Below are 14,760 nucleotides of genomic sequence, written 5' to 3'. Positions count from 1 at the left end.
TCTCGAAGAACAACAGTTACAACGGTGAGTAACCGTCTTTTATAGCTCAAAGATATCTCATCATGGAATAGGGATTATAAATTCTAATTCTATAGTATGAGACGATATATTCATGTAATGTTTAAGAAAAGCTTTGTAAATGAGTTCCAATAGTTTGTGGATTAGGGACCCAACTTTACGGGGTTCCAGGGGCTTCTGTATAGATTATTTAGGTTAATCTTTCTATCTACCCAGTGGGACTCAGTGCTCAGTCTAGAAGATATCATCAGAGATGCTTAGTTTTGCAGTTCTCAAACTGTGGATTTGTATCTCCAGCGATAACATGCTTGTTAACAGCAAAAATGTTTTGAAATAAGTAAATAAATAAATAAAGAAAATATATATATATTATATGTGTGTGTTATGGTCATACAAAGCACATGGGATCTTTATAGAGGAAGGTAAATACGTAGCATTTATTGAGTTTACACACACACTCTCTCTCCTGCAGTGATGTTTATAGTTACCAGTCTGTTGTAGCTCTAGTCAATCTAATGGCCAGTTAGACTGAGCACGAGTGTGGAGTTGGGTTCTGTTGGTCACGATCCGATGCTCCGAGGCCTTGCAGGACTGAACCCAGAGTTCCATGGCAAAACACCCCAGCTTTATAGTTGAGTATCGGGGGTAGCCGTGTTAGTCTGTATCTACAAAAACAATAAGGAGTCTGGTGGCACCTTAAAGACTAACAGATTTATTTGGGCATAAGTTTTCGTGAGTAAAAACCTCACTTCTTCGGATGCATAGCTATTACTCACGAAAGCTTATGCCCAAATAAATCTGTTAGTCTTTAAGGTGCCACCAGACTCCTTGCAGCTTTATAGTTGTAAATTCCCATTTGAGTCCAAGCATTTTGCAATGTCATCCTGTAATCATTAGTCCTTAAATGGTGTTATCATTTGATGGTAATTGTTGGGCTTCCCATCGTTATCTCCTATTTGTTGTCTCACCTTCAAGGGTGCCTGCCTCACCTCTGAGGTCATCAATGCTGCTAACATGTTTAACATCGGATACAATGGATGTTTTCTGATTGCCTCTGGTCTTTCCAAGTCTCTCACGTCTTCTTGGCCATCTGGACATTTGTGATGGCTTTCACACCTTATCTTTTCCTGATGCATGCATTCCTCATTCACACAAACAATCTCTTACAGAAACCTTCAAAGGTATACAGACAGCATTTTATATTCAGTAGAATACATTGTAAATCAAGCCTACAGTTTACATTGGGGCTTTAGGCCCTCAACATTGCTCTAATCTCCTTAACATAGATAGAAGAACAGGAGTACTTGTGGCACCTTAGAGACCAACAAATTTATTAGAGCATAAGCTTTCGTGGACTACAGCCCACTTCTTCGGATGCAAATTTGTTAGTCTCTAAGGTGCCACAAGTACTCCTGTTCTTCTTTTTGCGGATACAGACTAACACGGCTGTTACTCTGAAACTTAACATAGATACACTACAAGATCCTGTCTTTTACTTTCTAAACCTTAAAACAAAGAAATGTATATTTAACTAGAGTGCCTAATTTGTAATACATATAAGAAACCATAGTAGACATTATAACTTATCCTAAAACAAAAAGGTGACCATAAACAGTCATAAGGATTGTTCTGGTCTGTCATTCCTTTCTGCTATTCAAAAAGGGTAGCTGACAGGATGAAATCAAATCATACATTAATTCTCATAGTACATTATAAAATCCAGCTCCTACATATAGAGGTGAGAAATAAGAGATCTCAACCCTATTGTCCTGCTGCAAATTTGTGTACACAGAGTCAGTCCCTTACCTCTCTCTAAAAGGGCAAAGTTTCAAAATGTTCAATAAATAGAAGATTGTTGGGGGCGGAATAAATCTAGACAAGGAGAAGAAGTCTGGAGATAAATGTGAGAAGGGAGGGACAGGCAGTAGAAACAAAAGCGAAAGTGTTTGAACAGTATATTCCAGAAGTCTTGAGGTCTTTCTGAGTGTAGCCTTCATTGATTTGAGATCTACCATACCATTCTCTCACTAGAAGGGAAAACCTATAATGGCAGCAGGCCGTAAAAAAGACCCAGTTTGGGAATATTTTAATGAAGTTCCTCTACTTGTGGGTAAGACAGGCATGCGTGCAAAATGCAAATAGTGCAACAAAGAAATGCAAGGCCTGGTGATGTTCTCCTCCTAATACAGTATGGCAAGAAAATCATCCAAATATTAATGATTAACCTGTTGAATTGGAGATCACCTCCCAATGACTTCATAAATATCTGCTTCAGTTACCTTTGGTAAATAAAATAACCAAACAATCAATCATTTTCTGATATAGCTGTAAAACTAATTTGAATAGTTTTCAAAATAAATTACTTTAAAAATGTATAGCGTGTACCTTCTAAAAATGAAATGTACATCTATCTCTGAGTTGTGGAGAATATGTATTAAGGTTATAACAACCAACAAGAATGCACTTTTATGTAGAAATCCATGATTAAATCGAGTCTTCCTGACTAGTGATTTTAAATCCTGATTAAAATCAGTTTGATTTTAAATCAAATCCACTCTGGTGGGTGGTATTTAGAACTCTCCTTAACAATGGTACTTTTTTCAAAGGGGAAAAGGCAAAGTACCAAGAAGGTAAAAGGGAACCAGAAAATTGAATAAACAAGTATTGCCACACTATAAAAACTTCACAGAAATTCCTTGTTGAGTAGGGTGGCATAACTTTATTTTGTTTCCACTAGTCATAAATAAGTGAGTTTGTCACGGATTCTGTGATTTTCAGTGACCACCGTGACTTCTGCAGTGGTCGGTGCGGCTGGCCCAGGGGCCACCTGCGTAGTTTGGGCAGCCCATGGACCAGCAGCACTGACCGCTGCTGTGGCAGTCTCGGGCCACCCCCCAGCAGCAGCGGGAGTTTGGGTGCGTGTGGGAGGGGGCTCAGGGCTGGGGGTTAGGGCGTGGCAGGGGGTGAGGGCTATGGGTGGCGCTTACCTTTGGGGGCTCCCCGGAAGTGGTGACATGTCCCTTCCTCAGCTCCTAGCTTCAGCCAATGGGAGCTGTAGAGCTGGCACTTGAGGTGGGGGCAGTGCACAGAGATAAGAGCTGAGGGAGGGACATGTTGCAGCTTCTGGGGAACCGCGAGGAGCCAGGTAGGGAGCCTGCCAGCCCCCCTCCTCTACCCGGCACCAGCTGGATCCCCCTCTAAGTAATCCATGTACTTCTCAGTCTACTGCTATAGATGTTACAGTGCTGATTTTTTGATATTACTGTTTATTATTTATATGGCTTCAGCGGTGTCCTAGGAGAAGTTAATATGAAGACTATATTCTTTGCCCCAAATAACTTTAGAATCTGAATAGACACAGGTAATGATGAGGAAAGGGATACATCAAAAAAGCAAAGTGAGAGAACTGATAGTGTGGTGAAGTTTAGCATATTTCTTGTTAATTTCACAATTTTTGTAACTCCTTATTTGTATATTCTATCAGTTTTGCTGGCTACTTTGCGGGAAGACTGGAGCATTTAGGCCTCGCTCCTTTAGAAAGAAGAGAACTTTGAGGGGATTTGGAGGAGTGGGTTGAGGTAGCACGTATTGAGTCAGGGGAGGGGATTTTATCACATGCTGTAGCATGCAGATAATAGAGAGACTGGAAGGAAAAGTTAATTGTGCAGCAGTTGACATTGCTGTAGGGTTAAATAGGAGGATGTGGTTTAAGAGAGAGGTTACTTTTTATTCAACAATTCACATTGATTTCATTGGGATTTGTTGGTTCCCAGCATTTCTGGACCTCCGTCTACTATTTAGATGCCTAAATATGGTTTTGGGTACCTAAGTTTAAGCTTCTAATTTTGAAAATTTTGGCCTCCATATAAACAGAATTTTTGAAAGTTTTGCTGAACTTAAATGGGGAATATTTTTTACTTTTTTAAAAAAATGCTTGGTGAAACAATATTTTTATCTTTCAATCCTTCATGGCATTTTTGCTGTCAATTGAGCTAACTCATAAGTATCTGCCTGATGTAACTCTGATACTGACCAATTCATGTTGACTATTTTAAGAATAAAATTTACTATTTTTATTAATTCATTCTCTCTCAAAATTAGGTTTATGTATTCCAACAGACACGGTGACAGGGACTAATTCTGCAACTTTAATTGAAAAGTTGTCTTTGTATTAGGTGCTTTAAGACTTAGTGTAAGCATGTACTGACAGGCCACCCACTGGGACATGAATGGCAGGGATTGAATTTGTGGGAGCAGTGGCAGTTTGCAGTACTCTCCCAAGCACTGCCCACAAAATAAATGATGTCCACGTGAGATGCCACACACCGATTGTGCAGATATGCAAAATATGATCATGCCGGTCCCGTGAACCCCTTGGGATCAATTATCTGTAGTGGGGTCCAAATATACCCATAGGCTCTGATGGGCTTCCCCTCAGTGACACCATATTCCTTGCTAGTTGTCTTGAGCTTGGCTGTCCCTTAGTTGGGGGTTGAGGGGAGGAGGAGGGTTCAGATGCGTTGCTGGGCTTTTTGGGTTTGGCTCTTACTTGTAGATAGTTGATAAGAAAAGTTACAGAAATCCGGTAAAAATCCATGGCTGGCAAGGCTAAGGAGAACAAGAAACTTTGTAAGTATATCAGGAACAAAGGAAATCCTAACAATAGTGTAGGTCCATTAGTAGATGGAGACAGTAACATTGTTGTTGATGATGCAGAAGCATTCAAACATATTTCTATTTGTTATTTGGAAAGAATTCTGAAGTACGAATATCACACGAGGATGATAAACTTCTCAATTCACTTTTAACTAAGGAGGATATTAAACAAGATCTAAGAGGGATAAACATTTTTAAATCAGCAGGTCAGGAACTGATCCCCAAGAGTCCTAAAAGAGCTAGCAGAGGAGATCTCTGACCCACTGATATTAACTTATAATAAATCTTGGAACTTCTAGAAGAGTGCAAGAAGGCTAATACAATGCTAATTTTCAAAAACGGCAAGCAGGATAACCTGGATAATTATAGGTCAGTTACTCTCATGTCAGTGGTGAACAAAATAATTCCTAGAAAAAGCTAATACGGGATCCAGTGAACAAGGAATTAGTTTGGTGGTAATATTCATGCCAATCAATATGCCTTTATGGAAAATAAGTCATGTTAAACCTGTTTTCATTTTTTGATGAGATTACAAATTTGGTTAATAAAGGTAACTGCATAAACGTAATATGTAGGAACAAAGAAAGTAGGCCATACCTACATGATATGGGATTCTGAAAAAGGTCCTGGGGGATAATCAGCTGAACATGAGCTCCTAGTGTGATGCTGTGGCCGAAAATGGTAATGCAGTCCTTGAATACATAAACAGGGAAATGTTAAGAAGGAGTAGAGAAGTTATATTACCTTTGTATTTAGCACTGATGTGATCACTACTGAAACACTGTTTCTGGTAGTTCTGGTTTCCACAGTTCTGGTTTCCACAGTTCAAGAAGGATATTGAAAAATTGGAGAGGGTTCAGAGACGGGACATGAGAAAGATTAAAGGATTAGGAAGCATGCCTTATACCTGTGGTTCAAAACCTTTCCAGACTACTGTACCCCTTTCTGGAGTGTGAAGCCTGAGACCTATCCCCATTGCCTAAGCGTGTAACTTAGGGTATGTCTACACTGGCACTTTGTCAGCAAAACTTCTGTCCGCAAACATTCCCCTCCTCCCCCCCCCCCCCCCCCCGAATGACAAAAGTTTTACTGACAAAAAGCACCAGTGTGAACAGCGTTTTGTCAGCAGGAAAGCTGTCTCCTGCTGACAAACAGCAGCTACACTGCACGGCTTTTAGTGGCACGGAGGTAGCAGCACAGCTGGGTCGCTAAAATCTCTCTAGTGTAGCCATAGCCTCAGTTTCATGGGGCCCCCTATGACGTGCAGCCCAGGCAGTTGCCCTGCTTGCCACCCCCTAACGTTGGCCCTGCACTTGTGACCCCCACAAACTAGTCCTGCAACCTCCAGATTGAAAAACACTGATCTAGATGAATTGACTTACCCCCAGCAATACATATACCCCAGGTTGAGAACCACTGCCTTATAGACTCAAAGGTCAATCTATTTAGTTCAACAAAGAGGAGACAAGGGGTGACTTGATCAGTATGCAAGAACCTACGTGGGGAAAAGATATTTCAGTCTAGCAAAGAAAGGTGTAATACCAGTTGCTGGAAGTTGAAGCTAGACAAATTCAGACTGGAAATAAGGCGTAAAAACAATGAGAGTAATTAACCACTGGAACAGTTTACCAAGGATCATGGTGGATTCTCCATCACTGACCATTTTTAAATCCAGATGGGATGTTTTTGTAAAAGATATGAGCTCTAGGAAGTATTTTTTTTTTTTTTTTTAATTGGGAAGTTCTATGTCCTGTGTTATGCAGTAGGTAAGATGAGATGATCAAGGGTCCCTTTTGGCCTTAGAATTTGAGACACTATGCCAACTTTGGGAAATACTAAATGCAATTTGTTCTTAGTCTGAAAAAGACTAGAAAACATGCCATATAGTGAGAGACTCAAGGAGCTCAATCTATTTAGCTTAACAAAGAGAAGCTTAATGGGAACACAAATTTGGTGATAGAGGGCTCTTCAATCAAACAAAGATATAACAAGATCCAATGGTTGGAAGTGGAAACTAGACAAATTCAAACTAAAAATAAGGTACAGTTTTAAAAAAAGGAGGGGGGGGGCTCATATCCTTTGGAACAAGTTACCCAGGGTTGTGGTGGGTTCAGTGGATTCTTCATCCCTGGAAATCTTTAAACCTAGATTGGACATTTTTACAATGGCAACTCTACACTACAAGATTATGTAAACTTAAGTTATATCGACGTACAGCCACTGCAGTAACTAAATCCATTTTTCATGTTCACGCTAGGTTCATTCTCTTGGCAGTGTGCCTCCTCACCAGGAGCATTTCCAGCAATTTTAACTGACAGTCCGGAGCCCTATCGCCTGGGGCTGACCCTGCGTTGACCTAAATACACCAACTTAAGTGCTATGCCTCTCGCAGAAGAGGAGTTAAGTCTGTGTAGTTGGCAACTTACATTGGTGGGAGCAACACTGTAGTGTAGACGCTTACTGAGTTACATTGACATAAGGTGCCTTACATCTACCAAACTTTCTGTAGCATACACCAGGCTAAAAGTGATGCTTGCTAGTTCAACCACAGCTATTGGACTTAAAGGAGGAATTAATTAATGAAAGACTTGTGGTCTGTCGTGTTGGAGGTCTGTCTAAATGATTACCATGGTCCTTATTTCTCAAAATCTATGAATAGATCAGAAAAGGAACCTTGGTATGTTAGTGGGAGTTATCTTTTTGAGGAGATGTGACTATGATCGTTAAACCACGTGGCCATATAACTCAACAGGGATGATGTCTGTTTACAGAACGGTAAAGCTTTCTCTTTTGTTTATAAAATAAATGAAAGAACCCCTGAATTTCAACTGCTCAGCAGTCTTCTGTCGGTTGATTAATAAAACTGTTGTTTCCCAAAATCCAAAACTGAGTTGCTGTTGCTCTAAGTGCTATTTCTAAAGGGATAACAATGGTAATAAAATTGAAGCTTTCATACAAAGCCAGGTCAAGCAAATAAATTTCAAACTATGAGTTGGTTGTTAGTTGCTTGGTAAAGTGCTTATTATCCCCCCTCTCCTGGTGTGGGGGGTGTGTGTGTGTGTGTTGGTGTTTAAATAATGTTGCTGGAAAAGTTTCCTGGAAACTTGAAATTTCATAAGAATAGTATAACTACTGTGTGTCATTTGGAAGTAAGCAACATAAGACTGCATTCTTGAATGTTTGCTCACTGTTCATGTTTGTTGTATGGATACACATCACAACTTTTTTTTTTTTTTTTTTTACTCTTTATAGGTCCTGCTGGGGACTTGCATCTGGCCTCAATGTGAAATTAAGGTAGAAAAACACATCTTCATATGTGTTTGCTAGTAGGATTTAGTTTATTCACTGGTCATGCCTGAAGAGTGATGTTCGTCTCTAGATGGCTAACTGCCAGGAAATATAAATGATTGTCCTAGAAGTCAAGCCTCTCTCCTATTTACTGGAGTGAAAATCACCTCCAGATATCGACGGAATATCAACTACAGAAAATGCTTCACGTTATAAGGATGCCAACCACCTAGATTCATGCGCCCTATCTGTACAATTGTTGTGGATGGTTTGCCATCTGAAAGCTCCTCAAGCTCTTATCCAGGCCCTGTATCTGTTTCTGAAATGTCTCTGCTTCATGCTTTGGGCCCAGTGCAGACCTGGCTGGGACAAGAGCTAGAGAAGTGTGGCATTGATGCCATGATATATACTCGGTATGTCCTCAGTCTTCTGCTGCATGATAGCTATGACTACGACCTGCAGGAACAGGTATTTACATATTTTAGATGTTGTCCAGTGAAAATGGATGCTTGTATCTCTTATGTATTGTGTATTATACATTGGATACAGTTTGGATGTTTTAAATGTATTTCATCATTGAAAAACCATGACAGGATCCGATTTGATTAGATGAAAAATTAAGTTTGATGTAGGTAGCTTACTATAACAGCAGATATACTGCATTAAAGAATTTTATCACTTCCTGACTTCTATTACATTATGAAATTAGACCTTTGTAATCAACACTGGTATTTCATGAAATATAAAAATAGAACTTTGACATACATCCATTGGCTGCACTAATTTGGTGTAGAGATTTCTATAAATTGAGAGAGCCTTACCAACCCGGGTCAAATTGGGCTGGATCATGGTAATTTGTAACCCCTTTTCCTGATGGATGTAGTCTTTTACTCCAGAATGTATGCTGGGATTGGGGATATGTAGGGTCTAGTTTTTGTGTTTATAGGTCTGCAGATAACTTGAAACAAAAAGCTGAGGTATGAACTGCATTTAATTTAACGGGATGTTGGCTGTGTAGCCTAATAAAGAATATACAAAAAACTGGCTGTGAAATAGTTGCTCCGTTCATGACTCAAATCCACAAGAACAAGGAAATGAAAAGTTAAGCCGCCTAACACTATGTATAACTTCTGTTCCTCCACCCACAGGCGCAAAACTTACTGTCAACTGTGGGGCATCACAGACGATGCACTGCAACCTTAATTTTGCCCACAACCTTTCCTTTTCCACCCTCCATTATCCAACTACTCCTTCCTAACAATATTAGGTGTAATGGTGTGTTGGTTGTGGTGGGTATGGGGAGAGAGAAGAGAGGTGGCTTGGTAAAGGGTGTGATAGAAAGCTCGCAACCAAGAGGCAGGGATTAGGTTGTGGTGTGTGGTTCATGCTATAAGGTAGTTGTGATGATGGTAAGGGATGTGCTTCTGGGTGGAAAAGTATGAGGTATTATCAGATGGCTTAACTTGTCATATCCATGGGGGTAGTTTTGAGTTTAGTAGGTACAGAGTGTGTGATAGCAAGTCTAACAATCAAAATGAAAGTTTTTTTATGTATTTCCCACTGGTGGGGTTTTTTGTTTGTTTGTATTTTTTAAGCTTAAGCAGGTGCAGGGATTTGGACCTGTGGAGGGAGTCTAAAGACAGCCCCTGCCAAAGATTTTATGCACAAGGAGCTGCTGCTGCACATAAGGTCTTGTGTCTTTACTTTAAAACCTTTTCTGTTATGCACAGTACACTTGCACATAATATGCATATCTCTTGGTGCATAAATTCTTGCTTATGAATTATAGCAGCCAAAAATGACCTGAAATTCAGTTAATACCCTTCCTTCCGCCCCCTGCCCTCCCCCCCCCCCCCAAAAAAAAAAACCAACCAAACAAAAAAGCTCTGTGTATTGAACCAGTTTTGCTCAAGATACGTTGTCTGAGTGCCAAGGAAATAGTTCAACCAAAATCCAATTTCTAACCAACAAAAGCTGCACAGAAAATTCAAAGGGCCTAAAATTTAACACTCTGAAATCTCACAGGAGACTGCCACCTACTGTTAGAGGAAAATACAGATTTATGCCCCATTTTAAGCCCACTTTGAAACACAAGCCTAACTATACAGTTGCTACCAGGCACCTCCATAATGATGATGAAGTGTCAAAATTATTCATTATTTATCAGAGCTTGCAAAAAAGCAGGATAATCGTAATTTGAAGATCTGTACAACTTACTATGAATGATTTTTCATTTTGGTGCCTCAACTAGGTACAGCTTGGGTTGTGAGCAGAGCTTGGAAGAATGCTGCCACTTTTTAAATCCTCCACCTGTGCCCCCTAATCTAACACTAGGATCTAATGAACCACAGGGGAGGAATAGAGCACAGGAGCCATCTGAATGCTCTCAGGTTATCTGGAGTGGCTCACAAATGGGTGCCAACCTCAAAATTAGGTTACAAATCAGGGCACAAACCCCAAACTGGTTGTGTTATACTTGGATTTCACCAACCAAGTATCAAGTGTGAACTCCTCTAGCACTATAACAGCCTTAACAAGGAGTTGCAGACAGTCCCCTTGGAAACTCTGGTCTATCTTACCACCCAGGCAAGCCTGTCTTTGTAATAGATGGTCCCTTACACCAAAAATCACAATATTCAGGTTTCTCCCAGCCTCAAAGGAACAGTCACTTACACCACGTGAATTGTAGCTTGTCTTTGGTGAGAGAGCTAATTCTTGTAGCCAGTTGTCAGGGGGTCCATTCACTGTGTGGCACCTCCTCCTGGCCATCCTGGGGATTAGCTTTGCTAGGTGCTATGCTCCCTTCTGGTGGTTCCTCTCCTGTCGTCCTCTTGCTCCAGGAACCGCAGTCTCCCCTTCGTGAATTGGCCCTCCAGCCAGGTCACTATCTGTGTTTTCCCCCTTTCAGCTATCAAATTCCTGCTTGGCAAATGGACTTAGGCAGTGTTTCTGCTCATTGCCTCCGCAGTGTCACTTTGTCAGCAGCTGGTACGGGGACCACAGCCCACCCTCTACTTCAGGTCCTGGCTCAGGGGCCTCTCATGAGCAGGCAAGGTTTGACCTACCCCAGACCTCACTGCTTTTCCCTTGAGCCTTTTCCTACCTTCCTGGCTCTCCCTCTTCTCTGGGTTTCCCAGCCCAAACACCCCCTCCCAGGTTACTTGCCTCTAGCCCCAGACACCTCCTTTCTCTCACAAAGTGAGACTTCTGCTCTCCGCTCCTGGGCTTTATACAGGCCTGACTGTTCCTGCCCAGCTAAGCCTGCTTCCAGTCAATCCCTGCTCCCTGGCTTCTGCTGCAGGTGCAGCCTGGGTAGTTAATTGGGCCTAATTTACCCTCTCAGGGTCAGTGTGTGGGGATCCATCACACTAATCCTATGTTAACCTAACTAAAGATTTATTAACTAGGTGGGGAAAAAGAGTTATTTACGAGGTAAACATACACAAATGAGCTAGTCTTAAGTTTCAAAAGGTTAATAGAAGCTGGTGTAATGTGCAAGCTTTATATGTCTTTAGGTGTAATCCAAGTTAAGCAGTATGGGGATCTCTTGCTTAGGCTTAGAAATAGTGCCTACTCCAAATTCCAAGCAGCATAGTGATCCAGTTCCTTCTGGTCAGGGATTTTATTCACTTCCCCCAGAGTTCAAAGTGTGATTAGATGAGGATTTGTGGAAGTCCCAACTTCATTGGTGTGGAAGGAGCAATCAACAAAGTCTTTGTCTGGTGTATACAGGCCTTTTATTGGGCAGGATATGGCACCTTTTGTGGTAAACTAGTATTTCACACTTGGTAATGCTTCTCTCCTGAATGTATGGGGTTTAGGGTGACCAGATGTCCCGATATTTGGGGCTTAGTGTTATATAGGTGCCTATAAACCCTCCTCCAACCCCCCACCAAAGAGAGGGTAGCTAAAATCCGCCTTGCCCAGCACACTAACTAGTTAACATCTGTATAATCTACTTGTGGATATATCTCAAGTGGACAAAGCTTGAAAGAGTACAACTCCTCCTTCCACTTTGATCCTTATAAGGAACCTTTGTGATGCTTCTGCCCTCTATCCCACACAATCTTTTCTTAAATTGGATAAGCATCTGTTTTCCTTCAAGTGATTGTGCACATATACATTCCACTGTAAGTTTTGTGTGCCTATTATTCCTGGGGGAATTCTGCGCCAAAAAAAAAAATATTTTGCGCACAATATTTTAAAATTCTGTGTATGTTATTTGTTAAAATAGCACAATATAATCAGACCAGTTTCAATTATTTTTGGTCATTTATTTCAAAATACTGGTCAGCAAGTATGTCTGTAACAATTCAGACAATACAAAAGATTAAAGAAATGTTTTTTGACATAGATTCCTTACTAGGCATACTAATACAGAACTGAGTAATAATTCATTTAAACTACAATACAGAACATCAGAAGCAGTGTTAAGGCTTGGGGGAGTTAGGGGTAATGGAGAAGTTGAGGGAGAGGGAAGTAAATTGCTGGGAAGGAACCTAAGTGTGAACTTGGATGGTTGTTGGGGATGGGTGGGAAAAGTATGGAATGGGTTTTTGGGGGGGGGTGGAGGTGGCAGGGAGGGATTGTTAGGGAGCTTCCCCCATGCAGACCCTGGCTGACCCCTAGCTTCTCCCATTCAGTCAGGCACATCTGCCCTGTCCCCATGTGTTCCTGCACCCCATGTGTCCCTCCACCCCCACTCAGACACCCCCTCCCCCTTTCCCTATGTGGCCCTGCACCCTCTCCCCTGTCCCTTTGTGGTTCTGTATCCCCTCCCTGTCCCCATCTGTCTATGCCCCCACGCTGACACTTCCCATCCCTATGTAGATCTGCACCCCTCCCCCATCATCATGTGGCCCTGTACCTCCGGCCCACTGTGGCCCTGTGCCTCCACTCCCATTCAGTGCCTGCCCCAGTGTGTCCTCCCTCACTAGCCCTTATGAGCTACTGTCTGACCTCCCCAGCACCCCACGCTGTCTGTCTCCCCATAGCCCCAGTCTCCTGACCTGACCTGCTGTGAAGAAGGCAGGCTCTGTCTCTTCCCTGTAACAGTACAGACGACAAAAACGATTCAGGAACTGTTTTTTGACATATAGATTCCTTATTTGGCATATTAATACAGAACTTTGACTAATAACTCATTTAAACTACAATACGGAAACATATTTCTCGCATGCCTCAGAAGCAGTGAGTCGGGAGGAATGGAGGGAGAGCGAAGTAATTGCTGGGAAGGAGTCTGGGAATGAACCTGGGGGGCAGTTTGTTATGGGTGGGAGAAGTAAGGAACAGTTTTGATTTTTGGGAGGGCAGGGGAGTAAGGATTGTTAGAGAATTGGGGTGCCTCCTCCATGCAGACCCTGGCTGACCCCTCTCCCATTCAGTCAGGCACCTGTGCTCCTGTCCCCATGTGTCCCTCCACCCCCACTCCCATTCAGTCCCTGGTTCAATGTCACACCACTAGCTCCTGTACCTCAGCCCCAGTCTGTCCCTCGCAACTAGCCTGAGCTGCAACAGCCCCATGTGCCTCACTCTGTCCGTCTCCCCATATTCCATGCTGCCTCCACCTGGTCCTGTGGGCAGGGTGCTGTGAGGAAGGCAGCTTCTGCCCTCTCCCTCTCCACAGCTGGCTGCTCTGGCCCATGAATCAGCTGCCCTCTTTTCTAGCACCACATCCGCCCCTGGTGGGTGAAAGGTGTAATTGCAGCATGACCCCTCTCATGGCTTCTCAGAACAATCAATTATTCTGCAGGGGAGGAAAAATCTGTGGGGGACATTAATTGTGCACTTGCACAGTGGTGCAGAATTCCCCCAGGATCATCTCTTCATGCTCTCAGGAGAAGGCATAAAAGGGACATGATCACCACCTCCCTTTAAGGCTTTGTCTACACTAGCGCTTTTGTTGGCAAAATTTTGTCGGTGAGAGTTGTGAAAAAACCACACCCCTGCCTGACATAAGTTTCACCAACAAAAGCGCCGGTATGGACAGTGCTATGTCAGCTGGAGTGGGTCTCTGGCTGACATACAACTGCCGCTTATTTGGGCTGGTTTAATTATCCTGGCGAGAGAGCTCTCTTCCACTGGCATAGAAACGCTACGCAGGAAGCCTTAAGGTGTGAAGTGTAGCTGTAGCCTAAGTTCCTTCTCACCCACTGAGATACAAGTTGTATTTGCTTCGATAAGCAATTTTCAGAACTTTGAGCATAGTTATTGTTTTAGTTTTAGTAGTTACCTGGAGGATTTATTATGAAGAAATCCCTGGGAATTAAGTAGTGTGCCATGTGCAGGGCCATTTTTCCTGTCACAGATAGATACAAGAGATGCTTGATTTGTCTGGGTGAGGGCCATGTGAGGGACAAACCTCTTTCCCCACCAGGACTAAAAAAGAGGGACTTTCATCTTGAACTTCACCTTTGAAAGAGGTGATGCATCCTGAGTCAAGCCCCCACCATGATGCAGGGGACTCAGGATCAACCAGGAGTCCCCCTACAACTACTTCTGATTCGAAGCACAAGTCTGGTGACAAATGTCACACTTTCTCTTCACTGTCAGGCTCACTGAATCACTCTATGCATTCTGATGCTGACAAAAGCAAGAAGTCTTGGACTTTATGCAGAAAATCTGGTAAGCCCTCAGGTGCCAATGTAAGGTTCACAAATTCAAACACTCGTCAGTCCTTTCTGAGGCAGCACTGCCAATTCCAGCTCTTCACCCGGGCCGGTCCATCTTTCGCTCCACCCGTACTGTTGGTACACTTACCTGAAGTGCCTTCCATTCAATGAGCCTACTTGTCCTCAA

The 14,760-nt window shown here is 42.4% G+C and overlaps 1 protein-coding gene across 5 annotated transcripts in view; it reads left to right on the top strand.

The window, feature by feature from the left end:
• KIAA0232 (KIAA0232 ortholog) overlaps nucleotides 1-14,760 on the top strand; it is a 111,880-nt gene that overhangs the window by 25,095 nt on the left and 72,025 nt on the right. For 2 of the 5 annotated variants that reach the window (XM_054029030.1, XM_054029031.1), the window contains exon 2: nucleotides 7,927-8,430. In XM_054029030.1, the coding sequence (XP_053885005.1) occupies nucleotides 8,200-8,430 (231 nt within the window). In that variant the 5' untranslated portion in view covers nucleotides 7,927-8,199. Of the gene's footprint in view, nucleotides 1-7,926; nucleotides 8,431-9,557; nucleotides 9,652-14,760 lie in introns of those variants that run through there. The other 3 variants (XM_054029034.1, XM_054029035.1, XM_054029033.1) reach the window with 2 other exon arrangements.

The sequence above is a fragment of the Malaclemys terrapin genome, chromosome 5 (genome assembly GCF_027887155.1).
Source record: "Malaclemys terrapin pileata isolate rMalTer1 chromosome 5, rMalTer1.hap1, whole genome shotgun sequence".
NCBI lineage: Eukaryota > Metazoa > Chordata > Testudines > Emydidae > Malaclemys > Malaclemys terrapin.
The sequence above is the reverse complement of the archived record's forward strand: the minus strand, read 5'-3'. Positions and strand labels throughout refer to the sequence as shown.